Genomic DNA, 17,565 nt, shown 5'->3' on the forward strand with positions numbered 1-17,565 from the left:
CTCAGCATCTTTGCTCCGTTGGTTATTTCTGTCCAGGACAATGAATTCCCAAAGTTTTATCTCCCTCTACCGGTGACTTCTTGTGCTCTCCCCACACAGCCCAAACCCAGAATTAATTCCATCGTTTGTCAAGGAATGGTGACTGTTGCTTCAACAGGAAGCACATGGCAACAGAAGACAAGCTTAATTTAAAGTTGTTGCTATAGAGTATGTATTTATCGTTATAAGGCTGGAAGTGGAGGGTTTGAAGTTTCACTTTAGGTAATCAAAGTTCTGTTTTCAGCCTGTTTTTTTCAGTGGAGGGGATTGGGAAAGGGAAGGCAGGGCTAAGGAAACTAACTCATGGATATTTAAATGGCTGGTAGACTAACAGAGCTCTTACTTTTATTCTCTTTTACATGATAGATACGTTTTTACAGGACCTTCAAAGCTGGGTGATTCAGCTTTCTTGGAGCTGGGTGTAAAACACATCCAAGTCTGAGCTGCTTCAGGTCACTCTTAAAATTTTTTTCCTACTTCATCCCAGCTGAAAATCCTCCTCTTCCCACAGATTATTCACCATTATCCATCACATGCTCATTGAGGGGTTGCAGAGATGGGAGCAGCCAACAAACACAAACTCCTGAGCTCCAAAAGTCGTGGCTGGGCTGGGAATTAACACTTTGAGAGAGATGAAAGCAGCACAAGCTGCCAGGAGCCAAACAGGACACAGGTACAACTGCAGAGGAATTCCCAGGCTGGCAGGTGGAAACCAAGCTCTCCCCAGGCTCCAGGGGGAAGCCAGGACCTGAACTCACCCCTCTGGAGTTTACACCAAGCTAATCCATTAAGCTGCTTATTTTCTGCTGCCTCATTCATAACTCATCCTCTAAAGCCAAAGGAAAACATGATGTAGGGGCAAGGAATAAAATAAAAGAGGCTGATTGCATTTAAGAATTTAAATCATTTTATTGCTTTACCTGCCATTAGGACAATCTATAACAAAAGGAATATAATATAATATATTAGCACATACAGTAAATCAGACTTATAGAGTCAGGTAACAATACAAAAATGGTCCTCTGGTTGACTATAGCTTCCTAGGGCAATAGACTTCATCAATTTGCTGAAGATAGACTAGCAAAAAATTACTTCTAAAGCCCTGAATGTTAGCTAAGGCAAAACTATGCCAATTGTGGTTTCAAACATATTGAAATTGCACACAAAGGTAAAGCTATAACTGTGTTTAATATTTAACTCAGACTTAGCTGATTTATCTTAAAATCTTGTAGGTAAAACTACAAAAGGGAGTAAACAGCAAGCTAAAAAGATGCAGTAGTGAAACTTGATTAGAAAGCCTTATATTAAAAAAATGTGCATTTTTTTGTGGAGCTCTAACTGGTTTACACAGTTTTTGGTGCTTTAATGTAACACAAAGAACACATATGAAGAAAAAAAACCTGCAGAGTCAAAACTTAAGAAAAAGAGTTTTACCAAAAAAAAAACCCCAAAACAAAAGAACAAAAAAAAAAGGTAGCATTTGCTTATTCCTTAAGGACTCTGGCAGAAATCCTCTATTCAGCATCTCTTGAATAGAGAACTCAAACCACAAGCATTTCAATCCCCTACTTGGGATTTCAGTTTCAGAAATAGCCTGAAACCTTTTGTAAAGGCTTGATACCTTCAGTATTATTCTGCATCAATTAGCAGACTCTTCCTGATTCTCTCCATACGTGGGAAAACGTTGGATTTGCATCCACTCCACCTCAGAAAGGAAATAAAATGAGGGCTCCATCGTTAAAGTAGTTGCACAACAAATGCCAAACTGCTTGCTGTCACTCCCAAATACAAACCTATGCTACTTGATATAAATTACAGTTTAAAGGAAACCTTAAAAATTGCCTACACTTATTGAACCGTGGAATTCAGTAAAAACTTTTGGGAAGTCTTGGTGAGCACAGAGTAATGGAACACAAAGCTGGGAAATACTGAAATACATTTAAGACTCCGCAACAGATTGAACTTGGTAAAAAAAAAAAAATGATTAAATGAGTGTGGTGGAAATTCCATAAGCAAGAAAAGAGAATGCACCTTTTGGCTTTGAACTAGATTTATAGTGAATTTTTAAAATGATGAACTGACAGCTCTAAAAACTTAAAACAACTGAGTGTTGCAGGAAAGTTCAAACATTCATTTTTTCTGCCTCACATTCTCTATCATGAATAATGGAGATTTACAGACCAGCAATCTTGTCACCTGCAACTGATACTGGCCAAAACACTCAGCATTTATTTCCCCTGGTAACAAAGGGTCACTTGAACTGGTGGTGATTTTTTAAAAGTCAACTGAGGATTAACAAAACAAGTCACAGGGAAAATCAAATGTTTGCTTTTGACTGCTACACCAATCTAAGCACTCAAACAGTACTAACAGCTGGACAGCTGCACCATTCTTACACCAATCTATGTACTAGAGACCAAAGTCAGGCATTTCATGGAGCATTTGGTACTTGCCACTTGGAACAGAAAGAGTTTTAAATGGCAAATCTATGGCTGGAGAAAGAACCAGTGAAAAAGATCAGTTGCAGCAAGTCAGCAAATGAATCAACAACTGCAGTAGTTCACCAGAACTATTAACCTGGAAAGCTTTTGATTTACACTTGACAAGAACAGAACTAAGCAATCTTAAACCAGCAGACACAGGAACAATTGTACTGGTAAATTCCAACTGTGGCTTTCTTAGCAGCTGATGCCTCACGATTGAACCCAGGATTACAGTACCCAGAAAATGAAAATGAAACCCAGAAAACCCCAAGCCCCAAGCTCAATTACAAGGGTAGCTCTCATGTGAAAAGAAATACAGCAGGTGATGACCACAGCCTTAAAATCTGTCCAATAATTTGAGAAACGCCTTTAAAAGAACCTTTTTTCCCCTCTCTTTTACTGTCACCTCCTCACTTTATGGCAATGGCGTGGTGCCAGGAGGTCTCTCCCTCGCTGAAGCAAGGCTGCACTGGCCTGAGTTGGACACAGAGAGAAGCAAACGTCTCCACTGAACTTTTTCTATTAATTTAATGGGACAGAGAGCACAGAAATAATATGCTCTAAATTAATGACAGTGCCATGATAAGCAGTTTATTATTTTTTTTCCTTTTTTTTTTCTTATTTTTTTCCTTTTTTTTTTTTCTTTTTTTTTCTTTTTTTTTTTTAACAGGACAGGAAGCTGCAAATGCCAGTGGCTCTGCACAAGGGGAAGAAAGCAGTCTGCATTCGTGAAGCATGGCTTGGACAGGGAGGAAGGTTTCAGACAGACAGTGATACAAAACTGTTGTACTGCTGGATGTTCCTCTTGAGGATATCCGAGCAGGGACCCAGCACACGCTCGAACCGGGGCCGGTCCAGCTTCACACATTTCAAGGGGCCACGAGCCACGACGGTGGCAGCACGAGGACGGTTCATCAGCAGAGCAATCTCACCTGGGACAGCAGAAACAGGGAACTGAGTTACCAATCAATGGGAGAAAGAGGCAAAGAAATGACCCTTCTCTGCTTTAAATTGCAGAGAAGGTAATTCGGGCTTTAGCACTACTCAGAACAAGTAGCCAGTAATTACATGAAAAGCAGTTTGTGAAGGCAGTTAAAAAAAAAAACAAACCTACCTGATGATTTTGTTATTAAAAAGTCTGACCACATTCAAGTCTCTCTGGAAAAAAAGCCTAAACAATTTTCAATACTATGGCTGTTTGAGGAAAGGTCATGTTTCAATTTACCATGTAATTTTCCTAGCCAACAAGTAGTTATTTTTCTAATAGAACTGCTCAATTCTGGTGTTTCTAGGAAACTCAGGGCAACAAGAGCATGGTTTTGAAGTAAACAAACAAATAAAACATTCAGGCACCAGACAGAAGCCTTTGACCCATTGCTGGCCAGAATCAAGACTCTGACTTTGTCATGGGGCCGTGGAAAAGGAGAATTTTCAAGTCCCACCAGATACCCATTTCTTAAGTTTTGCACAAACATGCCAAAAGCTTTGTTCCAACTGCTGAACAACATATTTGGAAAACAAGGTCTCAACAAGCCCCTGTTATCAGCAACAGAAACAACCCCCAACATTCCTACAACAAGCACAGAAGCAACAACAGCAGCAACTCTGGGGTTTTGGATTTGAGCTCCTTCCACGCTCAGGACTGAGGAAAGAACTCGGTGTTCCTTGGAAAACACTTTTGCCTGCATTATCAGAAGGGATGCTCAAAAGAAATGAGGAAAACTTTTCCTCTGTGCCCAATTAAAACTCCTGAAACCTGGCAGCCTCAAAGAGAGGCTTGCTAAAGAATAAAGATGTTCTAAGGGAGAATTAAACCCCTGAGGGAAAGGTCTGAAGCACCTGAACACAATGACTGTGATAATATTTAGAGTGGGAAACTCAAGAGAACACAGAGGGAAATATCAGAAAATATGAAATAACACAGAATGAAGTCTAGTCCTAGATCTGAGCCAAGCTTTGGGCAGAGCCCATGCACTCGAGTCCATCCCAACTCAGGCCTTGCAACAGAGGATTTGCTGCTTACATCATCTACAGAGCTGAAAATATGGACAACCAAAAGGTTTTAGCAAGAGGAAAGAGAGAAGAATGTTAGGGGCTTTGAGAGGGAGAGGGCTGTATTTAAGCATTAAACAGCAGGTTCTGACCAGGTTCCTTTCTGACCTGGAGAACAGAAGGCCAAGGAAGGAATTTTCTAATCTTACTGCTGCCTTCAGCTGTGTAATGAGTGACTACAAAGACAAACCCAGGCTGCACAGGGATAGACAGAGATAGCAACAGGCTGCAGAACAGGAAATTCTTGTCAGGCATGAAGGAAGAAACCTCTCCACAACAAGGCTGGTTAGACAGAGAAAGAAATTGCCCACAGAGACTGTCAGATCTCCATCCCTGGAGACACTGGAAACTCAACTGGACACAGCACTGAGGCATACAATGTCATTTCAAATTTAACTCTGCTCAGGGCAGGGAGGTCAGGCCAAATCATCTTTTAAAGTAAAGCAGTGTGGAACAATCACACCTGAGTGCACACCTGAGTGCCAAGTGACTCTGATACTCACCCAACACTGACAGCAACCACTGGAGTCCAAAACAGTAATTAAGCAAATCCATCTTATCTCTACCATCGACACAGCACAGACAAAATGGTGACAGTGGTGTCTGTAGCCACAGTTATCACAGCATAACTCACCAAAGTAATCAGAAGGTCCCAGTCTGCCCACTTCAACAAATTCCTCATTTTCTGACCGGCGCTGTAACACTGCAGCTGTGCCCTTCAATAAACGACAGCAGTCAAACAACTGCAATTTCCAGCATCACTCCAAACGCTGAATTTCACACAGAATCAGCTTTGCTTTGCTGAAGTAACTGTTACAATGCCTCAGCTAAACAATCACTTCACAGTCCTTGCACAGTTCACCTAACTGCTCCTCTCTAAGCATAAAACATCTTGGACATTTACATATCCACAGCAGTGACTTCCTCCTGATTTTCCTCATGACAATACAAACATTATAGTATAAGTAGCAAAAATCCCAGAAAAAACACAAACCACCAGACAGAAGACAATGACAACACTAGAACAGGTCTCCACTCTCAAAAAGATAAACTGCTTTTAGTCAGAAACTTGTTATTTTTTTCCTGGAATTATCATTTGTGAAAACAACAAAACTAATCCAGGTTACTGCATGTCCAGCAAGATGATGTTTCTTTAGTGACTTTCCAGAAGTACATTCTTAAGTTTTGTTCTTCTCCAAGTGCTTGTTTAGGGACACAATAAAAACAGTCAAGTCCTGAGCATTTCATTTTGAGCTTGCTTACCTCCAAGATAATGAAGAACTCATCTCCTGGCTCTCCCTGGACCACAATCTTCTGCCCATCCTCAAACTGTACCGGTTCCAAGGCATCAGCCACAGTCAGACGCTCCCACTTGTCCAGAGATTCTATAGAGTTAAGAGCTCATTACTGGAGTGTCTTCTCAAGGCACAAATTACACCTTTTGCTCTGTATTTATACAGAGGTCAGTGTATTTCTGGCTGCATTTATGCATCAGTGATCAAGACTTGAATTAGAGTTCTTTTGGATTGATGCAGAGAAGCAGTTGTGATGAATTACCACAACAGCCTGTAATCATCATAATGCTGGATAATAGCTTCATTACAATGTGGCAATTGATTCCACTCCAGAACAAAAATCTTCTCACTTACCCAATATAGATACTTTACTAAGGAACTTCTCATACATATTTCTCTTTCTCAAAGTATTTCCCTATTAAAAGAAGGAAAGAACACAAAGTAATTTTTCTTTCTACTCTAAATAAAACTCCAGACACAAACAAATTTAACCAGACACACGGTGTTCTGTCTCACAGACCCCAAACCCACAAGATGAAATGTTTTGAAATTGAGTTCTCTCAGTAATATTCCAGTTGAGCAACATTTCTAAAGTACTCAGCATTTATTGCAGCCTAATTACACTCTGGGCTCTGTTTAATATTGGCATTGTTTTGCTCACTAATGCAAGATTCCCCCTTGCCCTGTGCCTGAGAGATGCATGTTGAGTAATCAGCTTTCTGATTACTGAAGAGACAGCAGGATTTGGAATAAATAACTCCAGCAAAGGACAGGCAGAAGGACAGATATCCAGGATACACAACCCCCAAAGCATAAATCCAGGTTTTGAGGGATACTTGCCATCAGGATCCTTCTGTAGCTGTCCCTGTCAATGCCCCACAACTTGACGTTGGTCTTGGCTTTGACGGTGGCAGCTCGGGGGGTGCCGTAGATGAGAGCGAGCTCTCCAAAGCTCCCACCCTCACCCACACTGGTGGCCCACTCACTGTTCACGTAAACCTGGAAGGCAGAGCATGGTCAGACACGACTCAGCTTCCTGCAGCCCTCTGTTCCCTTGGGACTAAAAGGAACTTCTCACATCTGTACTGAGGGAGAACATTTCAGGGTTTTATCAACGCTTCCAACCCCAGCACAGTTTGTACTTTCATTGACAAAGGGATTCTCTTCTACATCTCATGCACAGACTCCTGAGAAATAACATTTCAACAAGGTCTGTGTCATAAAGAGCTATGAATGAGCTGGGTTGGAAAATAAAAAGTCTGGTTGTTCTAAAAGCCTGCCCCACACCTCAGCTCTACCCTGAATGCCTAAAATGTCTGCATTGTGTCCAAATAATTTGTTTTGAAACTCAGTCTGTGCAGCCAGACTGAGCTGTTAAAGAGCAAAACAAACTTCTGTAAGTAAGAACTTAAAATGAGAAAAGCTGCTAAAGGCAGGGTCTGTAAAAGAGGCCTACAAATATCAGAATATTCTCCTGCCAGGAATGAACATATCATTAATAAACTACCAGGAATGCTTACATCCATTTCTCCTTGATCAACAACATAGAAGTTATCACCTTCATCACCTAAAGAAGAGAAAAAAAGTTGAATATACACTAAATTGAATATACTAAGAAAGAACTGGCATCTCTGCCAACTTTGATGTTTAGACTCCAACAAGGCTGACAAATTTTTGCAGTTTGCAGGGTGGAACATCACGTTTTGCTGATTTCACACTCCTCTCAGCCCCGTGAAAGGGGACATCTACTGGTACCCAGGAGACCAGCAGCAATTCCAGGATTACTGGAAAGGCGAAGCAGATGCATAAATTGACATAACGTTTCTACAGAGTCATCAAAGGACAATATTCCCAACAGATAATCTCCTCAAGGAAGCCACATCCTCCTCCAGTGGCTCCTACACCTCACTTCAGTATGAAGTGCTTCAGGGAACACAACAAGAAATTGTGTGGCTCCAGTGACCCTGCTTTTATATTAAAAAATAAACACAAACTAAGAGTGCTATAGCAGAGCCAGTTCCCCATCCCCAGAGCAAACAGTGTCACTTGCCTTGCTGGATGACAGTCTCTCCTGCGATGTAAGTGACAGGGAACATCGCATCAAAGATGTCACTGAAGGAGAGGACGCCAAAATCAGACAAAAGCCTGCACAACTCCCCACATCTGTGCCCCCAACCCATCAGTGCTGCTCCTGGAGCTCTGTGGTTCCACTGACCACTGCAGATTTGTGACACATTTAGTTCTTCTCAACTCTGCACTTCCACAAATCTTAACCCCACAAAGATTTCCTCCTACCTCCTCTCATTATCATCAAGATGGGTAAACAGCACATTCTTCTCAATTGCTTTTGCCAAAGCAGCCATGGTTTTGTAATCCTTTGGAATAACCTAGGAGACAATCAGAGAAAGCAAATGGTTAATTTTTCTCATAAGAAATTTCTGCATTTCCCATGGTAAATAAACAACTTAATTTGCTACAAAACACTGGCTGAGTTTTTCCATTTTCTTTCAAGTACTATAAATACAACCCCAAATATAGTCAATGTTTACAGATAGTTTGACCACAAGGAAAATATAATCTTGTATTATTTTATGCAACTGAAAAGCATAATTCCATGCTCAGTTTGTAAGTTCTTTTGCAAGAGGACAAATATCTGTTCAACCTGTGTTTTCCTGGGAACAGCAGCAAGCCTGCTCTGCCATTAGGCCAAATGTTGTTTCAGCTGCCAAATAACTGGAAGCACATTATATATATCTAAATATATGCACATCTAAATATACATGACTTCAAAGGGAACAGGTCTACGTAATACATGAATGGTTTAATTGCATGACAGGTTATTCTGTCCTCAGTTAAACAGCCACACACACAGGTCTGCTTTTTTTACAGCAATTTTGACATAAGAGGCTCCAGGAGCTTGGTGTTGTTTAATACCCTGGATAGAAGGTGGGTTCAGATAAACTTTTGGATTGTGGATGTAGTTTTGAGCAAGGTTTAAGAGTCAGAGCACCTTTCTAACATAAGATGCAGCATCCTCTTCTGTGTAGACTTCTGCACTGATGGCCCCACGTCGTGATCGATATTTAACCACAGGGTTGAGGGGAGGAGGAGGGGAGATCTCATCCTCCCGCGAGTCAGAGCGAGAACCAGACTTCAGCTGATTCAACAACTGCTTTGTTTCCTCCTAAACAGGAAGGAAGACATGGTTGTGTCACATAATCCAAAGGGAAAAAATAAAAGCAGTCGTGTATCATGTTCCAGCCCAGCCTGCCAACACCAGGGAGCTTCCTGTGTACCATTATTCCCACATTAAGACAAACAGGAGACTGCAGCATCAGAGATCAAAGGCCTTTCAAAACACGTGGTAGATGTGCCTTTCATTCCTACCAGTCACATCACAATGGTGCTTATTTGTGCTTATTTTATTGAGTTATCCTTCATTTATTAAGCTATTAGTGTGAACAAGTTGATTTTACTTTCTGCCAGTGTACTCAACAGGTGATGAGGACATTCCTCAAAGGCTGAAGGCACTTCCCCAGCTGCAAACCCCCAGTTCCTCCCCTCAGCTGCGAGGTGTTAAAGCCTTTATGGAGTTGAAAGACAGAGGAGCAATTCCTCAGAAATCCATGTTACATGAGAAGCTTTTGAAAGAGGTTGAGTCATGGACCAACTTGATACTCGTTAACCAACATTTATTTTAGGAGAAAGAAACATGAACACTGCTTTCAAAAGAGCTGGAGGAAGGATGCTGGAGGCCAAATGCTGGAGGCCAAAGGGGGATTTTTTTATGCAAACCACATGCAAACCTTCCACAAGGTTACTTGTTTTCCTTATTTCCTTCAGTTATTTACTGTGTTGTAGTGATACTGTAGAAAACCAGGGTACTTACAATAACACAAATTCTAATTAACTTGACACACAGAAATTTGATTCTTCAATCAACTAAAATCAGATTAAAAACAAAACAGCCAACCCTGGAGTCAGAGCACTGACATCGTAACAGCTCAAATGACTTTCCCAGCGTTAGGAAACAGGGGTTTGGGACATTCTGTAAAAGAACAAGGACTCATCTGTTCTCCCAGAGCTCCAGCCCTTGTAAAAGCTGGGTTTGTCCCAGTGTCCTTGATCCCAGCTGGGCAGCGAGGCTCTGGATAACATCACCAGCCCGAGGGAAGGGCCATGGGATAACCATTCCTGGGAGTTTCCATTCCCCCTCTCCCAGAGCCAAGCAGCTCCACCGCCTCACGTTTCACTTCCTGCTCTTTGCCCACTGATAAAATGGTGCCACATTTCCCAGCCATGGGAGCAAAATGTATTTAAAACTCGTTTCTGTCCTCTGATTTTAGAGGAACAAGTTTCAACAGAGATGAAATTAAAAATAGCCTGAGCAGTAATAAGTGTTTGCTGTAAACTGCCTCACCATCAACCACAGAACATGTTTGTTCACATACAAAATACTTAGCCTGTTAAAAAAGACACTTTTTAAATAAGTGAACACCAGCTGCTGGGTTTTTCCAGCATCATATAAAATATTAAATATTGTGATCAGAGATTGAAGCACTTCAGCAGCATTTAGTGAGGGAGTTGTTATCAAAACACTCTTCAAGAGACTCCTCAGGGTAATGCCCCACTCAGGGAGAAGGAAGCTGCATTAACACAAAAAAATATAACTGGTAACTTCTGTCTGACCCAAAATATAATATTAACATTTATTTTTTTAGTATAGTAAGATAGGGGATGGACACAGAAACAAGATGCAGGTGGGTAAAATATTGTATTAATTTAAAATACACCAGTTATTCTAAATAGTTCATACACAGACTCACCAAGATTCTCCCTGGGACAAATCACAGAACAGAACCATAGAATGAGGTTAAAAAAGACCCCCAAGATCATGAGCTCCAAACATCGCTACGTCAACTAAACCATAAATCTCCAGCTATTCATATTACACACTGCCAGACAACCCTGTGCCATGACATCCTATAATCTCAGTTTTCATCTTTTTAATAGACACCTTTTACAATTTCTGACATTAAACCCCATTTATTAAACCAATAGATCAGAGAAAAATTACAGCAGGATCTAAAGAAAGTGTGGCATTTGTTCTTCTCAGATACCTTTGGATTTAGCCAGTGTTTATGAGGAAAAAGTGTTTGCTCAAGCCTAGAAGTTCCTCACATTAAACATATAATGGATAAAGACACTCAGTTTGCTCTGTACTCATCAGTATAAACATTCCCAGGATTTGAGGAAGATTTAGGAATAAAGTTCATCTATTTATTACATCCAAGTGTTGATCCTGGTCCTTCAGCTGATGAAGCAGTTCACAGTTTTCAGTGTCAGTCACGAACTGCAAGCCTTATTTTTCCTGACAAATAAAAGTTTATTAAGTCCATTTCAATTATTACAAGTAATACTGAAGTGATGACACTTCACATACTCAGATTTAAGTCTATCAAGCTACTGAAGAAGACATTCAAAATTTCAGAATGATGCTGCACGCTGTACAACCTGCTAATTGTCATTGCACCAGACAGTCTCAACTTCTTCTGGTTAATTAGTATTTAATTTATATCATATTTTTAAAAACCCAAACATTCAGAAGCTATGAAAGCATTTTAAAAAAAGTTCTGCCGTAAACTATATATATCCTCCTAAACTAGCTTGTTTTGCAAAAGAAACATTTTTTTAATTTAAAATTTAGTAAAATGGGAAAACATTCAGATATCAGGGCAGGTGGTGGGGAACAGGGACAGTAACTACATGTCCATCACACTTCCAAATTCCAGCTTTCTATAAAGCCTGATGTGCACATAACTGCATCACACACAATATTTCAAGCATGCACTTATTCCAGAGGACAGCCATGTCCAACAGCCAGGATTCATCCGGCAGGCTGCAATAATGATCCCTACATTAAATTTCCATAGCTCAAGCTGCATTACTCAGCCCAGCAAAGCACTGGAGAGCTATCAGAGCTTTTAGCAGGTATTGGTATTACCAGACATGTTTGCACAGCAAACAGAACAGAGGCCTTAGCACACCATAAACAGATAAAATAAAAGCATTTATACAATCAGTGAGTAGTAATTAGATTCATCTAACAGCTTTCATAACCCAGAAAAGGACATTTGAATTCCTATAGTAGCTGTTACCATCTCAGAGGCAGCAATTTTGATGTTTCTGAACAGAAATTCTAAAGCATGTTTAAATTTCTTCAACATATTTTAATAACATGCCAGTGAATCAGCTCTGTTTGTGTGCAGTGGAAGAGATGACTTGTCAAGAGAATGAGAAAATAGCAACCTCACTTCGGTTTTCAATGGTGCTCCTTCAAAAATCCATCTTATAAAAAAAACTGAGGAAGAGATACAGGCAGAGAGAGGAAAATTTAGAAAGCAAGTTGAAAAGTTGCTTTGCTTTATTACAGATGTAAAATACATGATTTTGGGAGGTGAAGCAGAGTGAGTTTCAGGCATTTTTGCTGTAGCAGAGCTGAGGACTGGGTTGGAACTGGTTAATAACATTACTGAACATTTGTGCTCTCCAGACATGGATGTCAGGAGTTTCCTGCCCAGCACAGGATGTTCACTGCTCTGTTATCTCAGAGCTGTGGAGGTACCACACTACCTGGCTAAACTCAGCCCAGGCTGAGTAGGGAAACCACCCAGAAGAAGCTGCAGCAAGTTTTGAATCCTAGGAGGCAAGAAAAAAATGCTCCAGCTTCACTTGTAGCTACAGCTGCACTAGAGGGCACTTGGAACCCAGGAGAAAAAGACCCTGACCAAAATTGTGACAGCAATTTAAGGGAAAAAAAAACATTACCTAACCGGTTTTATTTTCAGCTTCAGTGTAGGCTGACCGAGTACACAGAGAACCAATGTGCACCAGAATAAAATCATCAACTTATTTAATTCCAATATTCATGTCATTAAATTCAGAGCTGGACTTGTTATCTTAAAAAACAAATTAAGTTCCTAAATACTGCTCGTTGACCACAAATCCACTGCACAAAAGCACCCAAATAATCCCATTTTACATCCTCACATATGGATTGGTTTAGGATTTATTCTAAGCACAGTAATGCAGTTTACTTGGTAAAATTTTGTCTATAGATACTTGTGGTGATGTTTTAAAATTCCCAAGCTAGCAGTACTTCAAAATTCAAGAATCCAAGGAGGGGAAGGAGTCATTGTAACAGGCAGGGACAAGGGTTTTTAAGAACCTAATTAGTCATTGGTTTGTTGCTGATAAACACTAAAAAAAAAAGTCAGAGCCCTTCATTTCATAAGCAAAATGTTCCCCAAATAAATGATGAGTTATAGCAGGTAGTCTGCATCCCTTGGTCATTTTCTACTATTTATCCTGAACACTTCCATTAAAATACAATTCCCACCAGACATATTTATGATCTTCAGTGTTAATTTCCCTCTTCTTTATATCAGCAATTAGTAACTCACTAGAACAAAGAAATAAAGATAAATATCTAACTACAAGTACTGAGAGCAGCACCTGCAAATAAGCGCTGCACAAGGTCACAACTCCATTATTTACTAATTCCATGTTCTGAGTACAGTTGAATCCAACCTTTCCTCTGCACAAGCCTTTAATATTCCCATTTCCACTGCAGCTCCTTTTCCTATCTGCTTAGATATCAACATACAAAATAAACAGGTCAGAAGAGTGTGAAATCGCTGTTTCAATTCTGAATGCTTTCCTTTCCCAAGATCCCAGAATGCTTACAACAACAACAGAAACACCAAAGGCGCCTCGGGACAAACACAAGAGAGACACCAACACTGAACTCCCAAGAGAAGGCAGAAACAGGCTTGCTCTTTCACAGATCTAAAATGCAAATACTTCCATTTGACGTCAGCTAGGCCTGGATAATACCACTGGCACCACTTCTGTGCTCTACCCACATTACTGGAAATCGATATAAGAATCCAAATGCCCTCACCAGCATCCAGCAAGGTCAAACTCCAGAGCTCTCCAGCTCCAGACACACCATCTATGCTATGTGTATCAGCTCCCATGAGCAAGCACTGAACAGGGATCACACCTGTATCCCAGCTGGATAAGTCTCCTCGTCACTTTATGTTCTGTCCTACAGCCTTTGGGATGACAGAGGTGCACAAACTACTGGAAAACAGGATCTGCTTTCCAAAAGCACCATTTCAAACAGTCAACACAACTGGTCAAATCTGCAGCTCAGTCCCTAAGTGACAAAAATGCATTCAAATATAAGTTGTTGCACCCTCCTTCCCTGCCATTCTGTATTTTTACCTTCTCCAATCTCTCAAAGTACTCTCTGATGAATCCCATGGGTCTTTCAGGTCTCACTGTGCATAACTGTACAATGCAATCCTTCAGCAGTTGCTGGATGTTGTGTTTTTGGATGTAAAGTTCACATTCCCGGAGGCTCCGCTCCTCCTCGCTGCTGCTGCTGCTGGAAGCTGCCATTGCTGAAGGGAAGAGAAGGAGGTTAAATAATAACTAACTACTGGAAACAAAGATGCTGCTGCCTAAAACAAAGTTATGCTGCATTATCTTACTGATACCACAGCAAAAACCACCTTTACCTACCAGAGCAGTAACTAAGCTAAAGAAAACGCCGTGAACTTATTTAGCACCTGAAAAGAAACCAGAAATCAAAACTCTGGGGGCTCTACAGCCACAGACAGAAAAGAAAAAGCATTTGGTTGAACTGAAGAAGCTTCAACAGCTCAAGCCCTGTGAGTGCTCCGAGTCAGGGAAGATTCCACCTGAACCTCCTGCTGTTCAACTGAGGATTTTGTAGGACTGGAGGCTGCGTGGTCTGTGTGGGGTCATGAGGATGGATGATGGCCAGGAGAGAGGTGGGTGGAAGCTGGAAATGTGAGAGGCCAAGCATGACCAGTATTCGGAAGTGAAACATGTTCAGGTTGAAGCCAAAGCCAGAATGTCAAGGCAGAGTCTGCTAACGGAAGTTATGGATTACAGGCATCGCTCCTAAAAAGCTCCTGTGTAATTTAAACCTCTTCATACCTCATCACTTATTTCATGGATACACTGCAATCCCAAAAATACCTCTTCAACTGTAAATAATGAAGAGTACAGCTTTAAACATCTGTTATGATGCCAGGTTTTCAAAATACTTCAGCTATGCCACTTTCAAAAATGTTCCTAAGCAGATTTTTCCCCCCTTTCAAATTTGTACTGGGTTTCCACTTCCAGATTTTGGTAGCAGGGGGTACAGGGGATTCTGTGGGAAGCTGCTGGCTGCTTCCTCCATACCCAACAGAGCCAATGCCAGACAGCTCCAACATGAAACTGCCACTGGCCGAGGTAACAGTGGCAGAGCCTTTGGGACGATGTATTCAAGGAGAGAGGAGAAATGGCTGCTTCAGCCAGACAGAGGAGTGGGAATATCTGGGAAAAACAGCTCTGCAGCCCCAGGGTCGGTGCAGGAGGTGCTCCAGACCCTGGAGCATGGATTCCCTGGCAGCCTCACCCACGGTGAGGCAGATGTGCCCTGCAGCCCCTGGGGGTCCACGGGGGAGCAGAGATCCACCCACAGCCCCTGGAGGTCCATAGAGGAGCAGAGATCCACCCACAGCTCCTGGGGGTCCATGGGGGAGCAGAGATCCACCTGCAGCCCCTGGGGATCCATAGGGGATGCAGAGATCCGCCTGCAGCCCCTGGAGATCCACCTACAGCCTGTGGAGGATCCCACACTGCAGCAGGGGAATGCACAGTGTGACCCCATGGGAATCCCATGCTGGAGTGGTTTCCTGGCAGGAGTTGTGACCATGGCAGGGAAATCAGGCTGGAGAGCAGCCTGCAGGAAGGACTCACACTGGAGAAGTCCATGGAGGACTGTCTCCCATGGGGAAAGTGTGAGGAGTCTTGCCCTGAGCAGGATGGAGCAGCTGCAACAGCGTGTAACGAACTGACTGCAATCCCCATCCTCTGGGGTGAGGGGATGTAGAGAAAATCAGGAGTAAAGTTAATGCTGGAAAGAAGGGAGAGGGCCAGGAAGATGCTTGTAAGATTTGGCTTTATTTCTCATTATCCTACTCAAATTTAATTAGCTCAATTTATTACCAGTTTCCACAAATGGAGTCTGTTTTGCCCATGATGGCAAGTGGTGAGTGATCTCTCCCTTATCTCAGTCCAGGAGCCTTTCCTTATATTTTCCTTCTGTTGTTGAGTTGAGGAGGGCAGTGATGGAGCAGTTTTGGTGGGTGCTTAGCATCTAGCCTGGCTTAGCCCACCACAAGGTTATAAAACCATTTTAAAATACATTTTTTTACATACACATGTATATAGACACACATTTAATGTCATTTTTTTTCATAAGAAAAATAAACATTGAGAGAGTTAAACAGGAAAGACTTTCTCAGGGCATTTTTGGATGAAATATAAAGAAAGTTACCTGGTACAGGGAGTGTGGCAACAGCTTATTTATATGCAGTAAGATATGTTGATCCCGGGATCAGCTTTTGAAAGGGAAAAAAGGGATTCAGTCACAATAATTTTGAGAAATGACAAGTCACTGAAGTCACATCATGGGTTTTATCCTGCTGAGGCAGCAGCAGGAAAACCCAGAGCCCAGAGGCAACACAACAACGTGCCCCTCCGATTTCTGCTGCTGGAGATTACAGAAGGCTTCGAGTTAATATGGAATTACCAACACTTTAACAAGGTTTCGTTCTTGTCACACTTAATCCCTGCTCAAGGACACACACACATACACACGTGTATTGTGCGTTGCATAAACACAAAGCGTGGCCTTCCCACGGGCTGAGAAAGCGCCGAGAAGTTCTCCAGTTACTCCTTTTGTTTTGCCAGTCCTTACGGTGAAGGTCAGCGCTAATTAACCAGCGCCGGAGAACGCCGGCGGCTCCGTGACCGCCCGCAAATTACGCCCCGTTAGCGGACACGGGCACGGGAGAAGGGCAAGACCGGTGCAGGAAATGCGGTATCACGGGAAAAATGAAAACTCCGGTATTTCTTCAAGCCGGTTTTTTCTGTACGTTCCCAAAGCGCTCCCGAGCTCCCCAAGGCGTGGCTGCCCCGCCCAGCCCCGCCCAGCCCAGCCCTCACGCAGCGCGGGGCTGCGGCCGCTTCAGAGCCGGGGCCACCGGGGAGGCACCGACCGGGTACCCCCGGAGCGGGGGACACGGAGCCGCGGGGGCTCAACCGGCCCAAAGGCCCGGAAGCGCCGCCGGGCGCGGCCGCACAGCCCGTGGTGCCCCCTCGGACACTGGCCCGAGAAGGCGCCGCTGTCCCCGCAGCAGCCCCGGAGCCGCGGCCCCGGTCCCGCTCCCTCAGCCGGGCCGGGCCGGCCCCGCCCCAAGGCCGCAGCCTCCCGCTCCGCGCCCGTCCCGCCCTGTTCTCGTCGCTCCCGGCCCCGCCGCCGCCCCGGGGCCGCCCGGCCGCTGCCCCCGCCCCGCTCACCTGCGGCGGCCCCGCCGGGACCCCCCGCCCGTCCCGGCCCGGCCGCGGCCTCGCTGCAGCGGCGGCACCGGAAACCGACCGGCCGGACGGGCCCCGCCCGCCGTGACGTCAATGCGCCTCGCTCTCGCCCGGGCCCGTCGCCGCGGTAACCTTAAAGGGGCAACGGTGGGCGCGGCGCGGGCGCGGGCGGGGGAGCAGCGCGGGAGGAGCCTGCGGCTTTAAGGCGCGCGGGGCTGGCGGGAGCGGGAATG

General features: G+C 43.3%; 1 protein-coding gene across 3 annotated transcripts; it reads right to left on the minus strand.

Moving 5' to 3' along the window:
- Nucleotides 1–923: 923 nt before the first annotated feature.
- Nucleotides 924–17,432, minus strand: PRKAR1A (protein kinase cAMP-dependent type I regulatory subunit alpha). Of its 3 annotated transcripts, XM_005526651.3 has the most exons (12): nt 17,315–17,432; nt 16,290–16,353; nt 14,159–14,337; nt 8,880–9,053; nt 8,165–8,256; nt 7,920–7,981; nt 7,390–7,436; nt 6,710–6,868; nt 6,224–6,284; nt 5,838–5,959; nt 5,209–5,290; nt 924–3,454 (listed from the first exon to the last, which is right to left on the minus strand). In XM_005526651.3, the coding sequence occupies exons 3-12, from the start codon at nt 14,333–14,335 to the stop codon at nt 3,282–3,284; spliced, it is 1,149 nt and encodes a 382-aa protein (XP_005526708.1). In that variant the 5' UTR covers nt 14,336–14,337; nt 16,290–16,353; nt 17,315–17,432; the 3' UTR covers nt 924–3,281. The 3 variants fall into 3 exon arrangements, with proteins under 3 accessions (XP_005526708.1, XP_005526709.1, XP_014111332.1); XM_005526652.3 differs by lacking the exon at nt 16,290–16,353 and having other exon boundaries at nt 17,315–17,426; XM_014255857.2 differs by lacking the exons at nt 16,290–16,353; nt 17,315–17,432 and adding an exon at nt 14,459–14,546.
- Between the last annotated feature and the right edge of the window lie 133 nt (nt 17,433–17,565).

The sequence above is a fragment of the Pseudopodoces humilis genome, chromosome 21 (assembly GCF_049639895.1).
Source record: "Pseudopodoces humilis isolate 2021_Gansu_Grassland_sample_001 chromosome 21, ASM4963989v1, whole genome shotgun sequence".
NCBI lineage: Eukaryota > Metazoa > Chordata > Aves > Passeriformes > Paridae > Pseudopodoces > Pseudopodoces humilis.

What these genes read in the sequence shown, in the direction of transcription:
- PRKAR1A (XM_005526651.3), bottom strand. Translation starts at nt 14,335, where the DNA reads ATGGCAGCTTCCAGCAGCAGCAGCAGCGAGGAGGAGCGGAGCCTCCGG. An exon ending in CTTGATGATAATGAGAGGAG is followed by an intron (nt 7,982 to 8,164) that starts GTAGGAGGAAAT and finishes CCTCTCCTTCAG; the next exon opens with TGACATCTTTGATGCGATGT. An exon ending in TTGATCAAGGAGAAATGGAT is followed by an intron (nt 6,869 to 7,389) that starts GTAAGCATTCCT and finishes TCTGCCTTCCAG; the next exon opens with GTTTACGTGAACAGTGAGTG.